This window comes from Mixophyes fleayi, chromosome 3, assembly GCF_038048845.1.
Source record: "Mixophyes fleayi isolate aMixFle1 chromosome 3, aMixFle1.hap1, whole genome shotgun sequence".
Classification (NCBI taxonomy): domain Eukaryota; kingdom Metazoa; phylum Chordata; class Amphibia; order Anura; family Limnodynastidae; genus Mixophyes; species Mixophyes fleayi.
Window position 1 is genome coordinate 345,465,830 of NC_134404.1, and position 9,814 is coordinate 345,475,643.

General features: G+C 40.5%; 1 protein-coding gene across 1 annotated transcript in view; it reads left to right on the top strand.

The window, feature by feature from the left end:
* GLP1R (glucagon like peptide 1 receptor) overlaps positions 1-4,613 on the top strand; it is a 278,807-nt gene extending 274,194 nt beyond the window's left edge. The window contains exons 12-13 of the mRNA XM_075204458.1: positions 1,464-1,505; positions 3,510-4,613. Coding sequence (XP_075060559.1) covers positions 1,464-1,505; positions 3,510-3,647 — 180 coding nt within the window. The 3' untranslated portion in view covers positions 3,648-4,613. The remainder of the gene's footprint in view (positions 1-1,463; positions 1,506-3,509) is intronic.
* Positions 4,614-9,814: the final 5,201 nt, after the last annotated feature.

Sequence of the window (9,814 nt, forward strand, 5' to 3'; positions counted from 1 at the left end):
ACAGCACAGCACAGCACTAAACAGCACAGAACTAAACAGCACAGAACTAAACAGCACAGAACTAAACAGCACAGAACTAAACAGCACAGAACTAAACAGCACAGAACTAAACAGCACAGAACTAAACAGCACAGAGGACCACCTAACACACCCTCCCTCTACCCTGATCAATGCCCGAGTGAAGATGGCGGCGACTAGCGGGGAATTTATAGGATCCGAGTATCGCGAGATCCGACAACGGGATTATGAGTCAGAGCCTCAGTTTCACTTTTGAATTTGGCGCCAATACCCGGATCTGTCTCGGATCCGACTCGGATCCGCAACGTTCGGGTGGGCTCGGATTTCAGAAATCCGAGCGCGCTCATCCCTAATGATCATATGTATTGTTTGAACAACAAGCCTCATTAACCACCTCTGATGTAGATCCCTTCCTGCAGAATGTATTCCTTCTCCTGGGTCAGTGATAGAAAGGCAGAGATAGGCTTATAGTGAAACCTAAAGATAGTCCGTTCCCCCATCTCTCTCGATCTCTCTGTTTCTTATCTGAAACTGACAGCTCCTTATATAGTTGAACAGTTTGGATATTTTTTAAGTTTATACAAAATTCTAATTCATCCCCCTTAAGGGTTCAATCTGCAAATAACCACACATAACTTCCCAGTAACAAACAAATTCATCATATACACAGAATCAGCATATTGATATATAAAGCTAACTAGTTTCCTTCTTCACATAAATTTTCAATAAATATTACAGGGTGTGTAGCTCAAATCTGATAAAGAAACTTTTACATCACCATAGACCTTCTGTCCCACTACCACACGTCATCAGACATTCACTGTAATATCTGTCCCTTCAGCTTGGTCAAGATTATTCTGCTGAAAGTAGCTATATCCAGAATATCTCGCTTAAAAGCCACAAGTTACAGTTTACAGAATACATTTGATGTAAAAATTAAGACAAATTACTTTTCTTAGTATATTGTAATATTAATCATTATCAGGTATCTATTATGTATCACTTTATTCTCAACCTTAGTATCCTAGAATAGGACATAACCCAGATGCTGGAGAAGAGAGTAAATCTTCATGATTATTGCAGGGATATTGTATTACTGTGGATATATGTAGATTCCTGTACACAGTAATAAAATGATAGAACATCAGTGTTGATAATATGTCTACGGGGACTGGACCAAGAACATGAACATCCTCTGAGCCACCTCACTCTGATTATCTTATTGATTCTATCAATGACCAATGACTACCACTATAGACATGTATATTATATTTATGAATACACAGATATACTATGGTGTATTATTGGTAGCAGATTTCCTGCAATGTTTTCGGTGTATAAATGAGAATAGGACATATGAAGTAGGTCATTGTGCAGTCATCATGCTGCCATAAGGAAATGTTCTGCTTTTATGTCACTAATCACTTGTCTTTCTCCGTGTTTAGGGCTTAATGGTTGCAGTTTTGTATTGCTTCATCAACAATGAGGTAAGACACAATAAATCCTATTATCAGACACATTTCAGGCACTTTACCTCTGCTGCTTGCCAAAAAACAGGTCATAAATATCCGTAAATCAAGTAACTCTGAAACATCCTTTCTGCTGTGTATCTGGAGCTCGGTATTACAAGCCGAGGGCAGGGTGCAGAGACATTTCTGGCACACTGAGATTGTAAGCACTACTGGGTTATATTATTCATAATTATTTTAGGTATTTAATTGTACTTAGGTTGAGCAAACTAAACTTCATTGAAAGAAACAGTCAACATGGTGTTAAAATACCATTTATACATTGAAAAACGCTCCATGAAGATCCACATAACTGTCACGACTACTGGTTATAGTCATAAGCTTGTAGAACAGGTGGGAGGTCTTCACCTTTAGCAGCCGCCTTTCCAGTAGAGCTTGATGTGCTCACAGGTACTCAGATGTCCCGAGGTCTTATGCTCTGCGTAGTACAAGTTTATGGTTTAAACCGCAGCGTAGCAAGGGATGACAGCACGGGGTAAACAAAGTCAGGAACAGGCCAAGGTCAAAGGGCACGGGCGGTCAGCAAAGTAGGGTCCAGGCAAAGGATCAGGTCTGGCAGAAAGACAGGATAGCCGAGTGACAGGCAGGAGTCAGGGTCACCAGCAGAGAATCACAATCCAATAAACAAGCCAAAGGTCATACACAGAAAGGTCTATCCAGAGGTACAGCAGTACAGGAACACAGAGCAATTAGCAGGTCAGCAGCCAGGAAACTGAACGCTATAACCGGCAAGGAGGCTAAATACAGATAATGACCAATCAGGAGCAAGCTCCATAAACGGACAATGAGCCCCAGCTGGTGTGTGTGTAAACTGAGCATGTGCCCGAGCAACAGCTTGCCGGGTCGCAGCGCTAACTACATTAATTACTGGCACACGCGCCAGGCTGTGTTTGCCTGCCAGGGCGCGTCAGGGGATGAGGAAGCGTCCGACCGTTGCCCTGGCAACTGCCGGGTAGAGGCGGAAGTGAGGATGGATGACAATAACATCTATCCTTGGCAGTTCATCTCCATATCTTGTGCTCATGAAATCCAGTTGTTACTCACAATATGTGCGACTATATAGTAATTCATGCCACAAAATACACACAAATATGAACAGCATCCAGGGCTGATGCGTCACTAGGTTTATGGTAATTTAGTTGTCTCTCAGACAACTCTTTCTCTGCAGAATTGCTATTTCAGATAGTCAGAAGTTGGGATAATTGGATGATTCATGTAGGTCCTCTGTCAGATTATCATAACATGTAAACATAGAGCAGATTTCTTTGCCACAAATGGAATGATTGAATAAAAGTTGCACTATGTGTTGATTACCTGTTCATGTCTAACTGCACCTGTGAGGGAAGTGTGATGCCGGGAACCAAGAGAGGAGGTTGTCCTGCTGGATTCCACTTCCTCTGTCATTGCAGTTCTCTTATGTACTCTGTGTGGACTATGACGGAACCTGTTAGAGATGTATCAGAGACGATGTTATGGGTCATTGGACAAGTTATGTTTAACTTATGCCAGGTGGATGCTTGGAAACAACATAGATGTAAACTCCCTTTACATGAAGTACCTGTGAGGTTTTCTACCCGCAGAGACTAAACAGCACTTCATGGGTTAATGTTCAGAAAAGTTGGTGGTAATCATGTGATAACCCCGTTACTGGACCATTGTTACATCCCCAGTGGTCCCATTGTCCTACCATATCCCTCAGCATACTTCCAGGAGCCCTAACAGCAAGGGGGTCACCTAGCCCATACCACCTGGGAGAGGTGGAAAGGTTTGGCCAGGGACATGTTTTATCCTATCAGAGAATGCCCCTGGGTAGGGGGATGTCAGTTCCCATGTTCACCAAGGGTGGGGGATAAAAAGGAGCCCTGAGGGGCCAGAAGTGTGTTCACTTTGGGATAGACTGGCCTAAGAGGCGATGCTCTGATCAGGATGTAACAGTTTTGTCTCCTCTCCCATCACCCCCAGGTTCAGGCTGAATTCCAGAGGAGATGGGAGCGCTGGAGACTGGAACATTTATATAGCCAGAGAGACAGCACCATGAAGCCAGTAAAATTTCCAGCCAACAGTCTGAGCAGTGGAATCACCACGGGCAGCAGCGTCTGAATGCGTCTTCTCGCGGACAGTGACGGCGGTCAGCTCATCAACGGCGGAGCCACCAGAGGACATTCCACAAGCAGCGCGGTCATTTATTTTGCCTAAGAAAAGTCGCTGTTCTCTATTTATTTTTTGATATTAATACCATTGGTATTTAGCTGCTTCAGCTTGTGGCAGTCTCAGTGCTTGTGCTACATCGGGGACTCAGTCACAACACATTTACGTCCTCACGAGGAGAAGTTTAATCTCTGGAGGACAAGAAACTTCTCCCAGTGTCACAGTCACACTGTGAGTGGTCTGTGGTGAAGGCTCAGGTAGGATGTACAGTAACTAGAGACCACCACAGATAGAGGACTTCGGCTGGAAGGAAGGACAATAGATACATGTTTTTATTGCGCTACTGTAAAGTAATTTGCAGGCCTTCATGTAATGTCCACAATGAATAAATGTGGCCTGTTTGTGGCCAGGAGAACAATAATGAATGTATTACAGAAACATATCCTCTTTGTGAAATAATAGTGATTTTACTACCAGAAGTTATAATTTTATTTTTTGTGAATAGTTCTCTTTGAAGCCTTCAGAGATCCCTCATGCAGAGTTTGAGGAAAGAGTCAGTGTACTTTAATCTGATTATACACCATCTATAATGCTTATTAAAGGAAAAAATAGTGTTTAGTCAATTATCATGGAGGGATTGAAACTTATGATTGTCTCTGCAATATAGAGCTTATTACATAGGTAATATCTCCCACTAGCCTAACAAGTTATCTAATAGAACCACCCACTTGCCGATGGTCCGTATCCAGTTAGTTACTGGTAAAACAATATCATACAGTTGGAGTTGAACCATCCAGAACACTTGTCTTTATGAAGATTGTTGATCTATCCCACAGGCGATAAATGATAATGATTTTATGATAATGATAATGATTTTATTTGGCAATTGCATCTTGTTGTCATTGTGTTAAAATAAATGCAGTGAATTAATCTTTCAGCTACTTTCTTATCAGAATAGTCAGAATATTCATGATCATCATGATCAGTCAATGCCTGTGCCAGCTGGGCAGATCGGTGAACCTCATCGCACTGTGGATTATAAACTACCTCGTTTTGCTCCTGTGCACCTAATATTCCTACTATCCAATCTCCTGAAAAGTCTCTGCAAGCTACAAGTGTGTCTACATCTGGGGGGGTGTGTGTCTAGATTTGTGGGAAGTGGGAAGTTCACCTTCATTAGTGGGAAGGGGGAAGATTGCCAATATTTGTTTGAAGGGGGAAGTGCGTCTACAATTGTGGGAAGGGGAAAGTGCACCTACATTTGTGAGACGGAGGAAGTGCGCCTATATTTGTGGGAAGCAGATGTACGCCTACAATTTTGGAAAGGGGGAAGTGCACCTATATTTGTTGAAAGGCAGACTTGGGCCTATATTTGTGGGAAGGGGGAATTGTGAATATATTTGTGGGAAGGGGGAAGTCCACCTATATTTGTGGGAAGCGGAAGTATGTCTACAATTTTGGGAAGGGGGAAGTACACCTATATTTTTGGGAAGGGGCAGTTCACTTACATTAGTGGGAAGGCTGAAATGCGCATATATTTGTTGGAAGGCAGAATTGGGCCTATATTTGTAGGAAGGGGAAATTGTGAATATATTTGAGGGAAGGGGAAAGTGCACCTACATTAGTGGGAAGGGGGAAGTGTATCTACATCTGTTGGAATGGGGAAGAGCGCTTATATTTGTGGGAAGGGGGTAGTGCATCTATATTTGTGGGAAGGTGAAGTTCATCTATACTTGTGGGTGGTCCGGATGTTTGAAGAGGCCACTGTGCAAAAGAGTAAACACATCAATGCCCAATCCCTTATCGCTTTCATTAGGTGAACGTTTTGGGGGTTTCTCCTTCTAATCTCAGTTTAGCTTCACCAGTTACTTAAATTATCCATGAAACTGAAGGGACTGCCCTTATTAGTTAAGATAAGTATGAGGGGTCATCATTGCTGTCTTTAAGGGAGTCACTGTTATGTTGAAGGATATTATCACATCAGTCCTAGTAATTTGCTTTTTTGCAAATGTGTTACTGAAAGGAGCAAAAGCTGTCCTTGTGAATACACAGATGAGTCCCCAAAGTGGCTACAAATTGAAGAGTTTATGGGGAGAAAAAGGAATCACAGAAAGCCCCTTAATTATATTTATATAATCTCATATTGTGAAACAAAGTCTTGTTTTTGCACATTGATACACAAGTAAATATACATGTGCCGGAACACGTGGTGCAAGTTATATATCTGCATGAAAACACCTGGGACCTGATCCATCAAGGTACATATTCTGAGTGCAAACCGCGTTCAGTATGATACGTACGTGTAAGTGTCAGCAAGACACGGATATCAACATACGTGTCCTATTAAAATCGGGTCTAGGTCTGCTCTGCTCTTTTACACTGGACGCTGCAGGATACGTCCAACACCTATGTGGATTATACATTAGCAACAGAACACACAGGAAAATAAAAAAAATATATTGCATTATTGTCACTTGATAATTAATAGGCATTAATATTAAAACAGTAAATCAAAATCCATGAAATACATTTATTAGAATGTTTCTGCCGGTTCTGGTCATGTACAGAGGGATTTTGCGTATGATACGCTCAAAATCGTCAGAAACGTGCTTTGATGAATGAGGCCCACAGTGAGGATGAAAGTACATTGTGTCAGGAAAGCGTTGGATTCAAAATGTCCATTGGGGTCAATTTAGGAAGGTGAGAAGCTAGTTTTTGAGGAACTAATCTCCTTAAAGAGACTGACGAAAGGTGAAGATCTCTCTGTACTAAATCTTTATCAAGAGAAAAAACTGCAGAAAATGACGCTGGTACCGCAAAATCTTCTACTATGGAAACAGATTGATATCTGTATTTAATTTTAAAGAAAAATACTAGATCTTACCTGAGCATTTAAACTAAACAGTATCTTCAAATTATTCCTACCAGAAATACTGTTAGTTACTTACAAAAAAAAGCAAAAATGTAAAGAATGGGTCAGCTTCGAGATTCTGTAAGGAACACCCTGACCCCCTTGAGAATAAGAAGGATAAATATCGATAAAAGTGGATTAACATCCAAGGTTACGTGTGTGAAAAATCCATTTATGTTACATGTATGTAAATTACTAATAAGAAGATTAGTTTCCCTAAGAATATTATTAAAGAAAGTTATATGATTGAACTATATTAAATGTGAAATGAAATCACCATGTAGAAGACATTACTAGGTCCTTAAAATGAAGTTCTTTCGAACATAGAAGGAATATTACTAGACAAGTGTATAATCATTGTGTTCCCAGACATTTCACATAATAGTGATCCAATTAGTATAGAAATTACAGGAATCTCTCACTGATGAAACGAGGGGGAGATGGATATAGGAATTTGTGCTACAGAGAAGTTTTCTGGATTTTTTAATTTCTAACTCTTCAAATTGGGGCTGTAACAAAACCTCCTTTGTTATTATTTATTTAGTTTGCTATTAATTCTTTTTTTTTTAGATTTTTTTTACCATAATTAATGTAAATATATTGCCTATTATTTTTATATTCATACATATAGTTTTAATTGAATGAGATGATACACAGGTGTTACTTTAAATGTAGTATAATGGGGTGACCATTATACTGTTGGACAATGCGTGGATGATTATACTAAGGTGCCTTCAATGCTGTGATCCTACACCCTGTGTGTCAGGTGGACTTTCCTAACTGAGATATCCCCGCAGATTACCAACTATATCGATGTCTGGCAAATTCTGATCTCCGGCTATTATTTCTGTGGTCAGGAAGATGAATGAGGAGGGCAGAGTGATTGGAGAGGTTTAAGCGACCACTGATCGTGAAAAATACGCATTGAGATGACTGGGGACAGCTCTGTGCCGAGCCTTGTAACCATGGGTTATAGATAGTATCTATTCCTTATGTGACCATACAGATAACACTCTTATTCTATATAATGATTCTTATCCCGTCATGTTGCCTTTTATCTGTCTCTCCATCAAATCAGTTACAAGTCCTCTAATGCACTCGGCTGCTGTGGGAGAATATGTGACTGTGATACAATAGATGGATCCTTCACCTGATAAACCAAAAACTAAGTGATACTTATCTATCCACAGCCATTGAATGATGCTTATGGGTGATGGTCATAGTGTTTTAGTACAGGAGCAGTGGCCCATTAGTGGTGGACGGTAGAGTAGACCTAGGTGGTTGCAGGGATGGGCTGTGTGATTTGGTGTAGGGGGATTTCCAAACAACTTTTACCACCATTATGTGGATTCCTCAATGGGTTCTTTTGTAAGAGTGAAGCTGTTAGACTAACAGAAACATTGTATCAAGGTAGGAGTTATGTTAGACACTGTATAAAACTCCTAAACATATACATTGTGATACTTATTTGTATCAATCCGTCACACTGCAGTTATAGGTTATCAATAGTGATATCACTATTAGTGATCTGCCACTTATATAAATCTGTGAGGGCTACATAGTACTGAGTTTCATTTATTTGTGTCACACCCATTTCTTATATATAGTTATTGGATGTTAAGTTTTGAATATAATTCCATCAGATGCCACAAGGAATTTTAGTGCTATTAATAAATATATAGATAATGAAATCTAAAACATCCATTTAGAGTATATAGGTGTTTATGAATACTTCAGCTAATGACATGAGAACATGGTCGGGGTCATGTATATAAATGCTGGATTGTCCTGTTTGCTTATAATTGTGACTATCACAGCTGTAAGAGGAGATCATAGTGACTTTGGAACCGTGGTGATCGTTCGGGTGTGTTTAGCAGGAGTTTCAGTGACCAGCACAGCTCAACCTGCTAATGTCTCACAAGCAGCGGTGTCTTAGGGGATGTCAGCAAGGAACTTACAAAACATCAGCCAAGGGCATCAGAAGGTAGAAGTGCATTATCCACGAATGTGACATCCGTCTATTAATTGGAAGGTCAAGGTTCATCATCATCATCATCATCATGATGATGATGATGACAATAAACCTCTGTTCAGTTATGCAAAGAGCCCAGACAATGGACTACCAGGAAGTGGGGAAAGTGATAGAATAAATGAATCATCCTTCACCATGTTCTTGGAAAAAGTGAAACCTAAAAAAACGCTACAATGGAGGACAGCGGTGGTCTCATGATGTTGTGGGGGCGCTGTCCTAGCATGGTTCAGGTGCAGTTCTTCCCTTCATGGTAGCAAGTGATCATCTTCATCTCATGTTGTTGCACTTCTTTCCTGATGGGGAGGGGGTGTCTTCCAGGATGACACTGCCCCCATCCACAGAACACAAGTGGTCTCCAAATAAACATGACGTTGAAGTTACCCATACGTCCTGCCCTTCTCAGTCACTAGAGGTGAATATAACCAAACATTTATTGGATATTCTGGAGTGATGGCTGAGACATCATCAACAGGGCAACAATAGAGTAACTTATGGAGGATTCCCGCTGCCTCTCTCCAGCACAATTCCCGGCATTGGTAATGTCGTACCGGCTGTATGAGGTGACCCAACGCCATATTTACGATTCTCTATTGGCGTTTACAATTTTTTGCCTATTACCTGTATCTCTATCCCTATCCTATACTATAATCCGTACTCTTACTCCAGACTTACATTACAATCCTGTCACTCCTCATGAAATGAATTGCTTTCTAATTAGGTTTTCCTTTAGAGATAAGGGTGTTACATAGAGGAAGACAAACACTTGGTAAATAATGGAGTTAAAGACTGTTCTGATGGCCGTTGTATGACTGGTCCTGCAGAAGTGACCATAGTTATACATTAATGTCTTATATTAAAATCATCTTTATTAGAAGCATCATGTGGAAATCTTTACATTAAGCACATAAATTTATTTCTTGAACGTGTTTGAACTTAAAACACTTAGGGCCTGATAAATATTCAGACATAAGTCTATATGCATGACGTATCTTGTGTGAACTAGGTCAGTAACCGACCTTATGCCAATGTGGGCAGTTACATCCAATTCATGTCTGAATGTAAATGTCATTTATGACTATCTACGACTTGAAGAGCGGACCAGGGACAGGAAACAGCAGATGGAAGTCGGCCATGTCTTGTTCTAGAAAAGGAAACTTTTTAAGGCTGTGGCCCCTT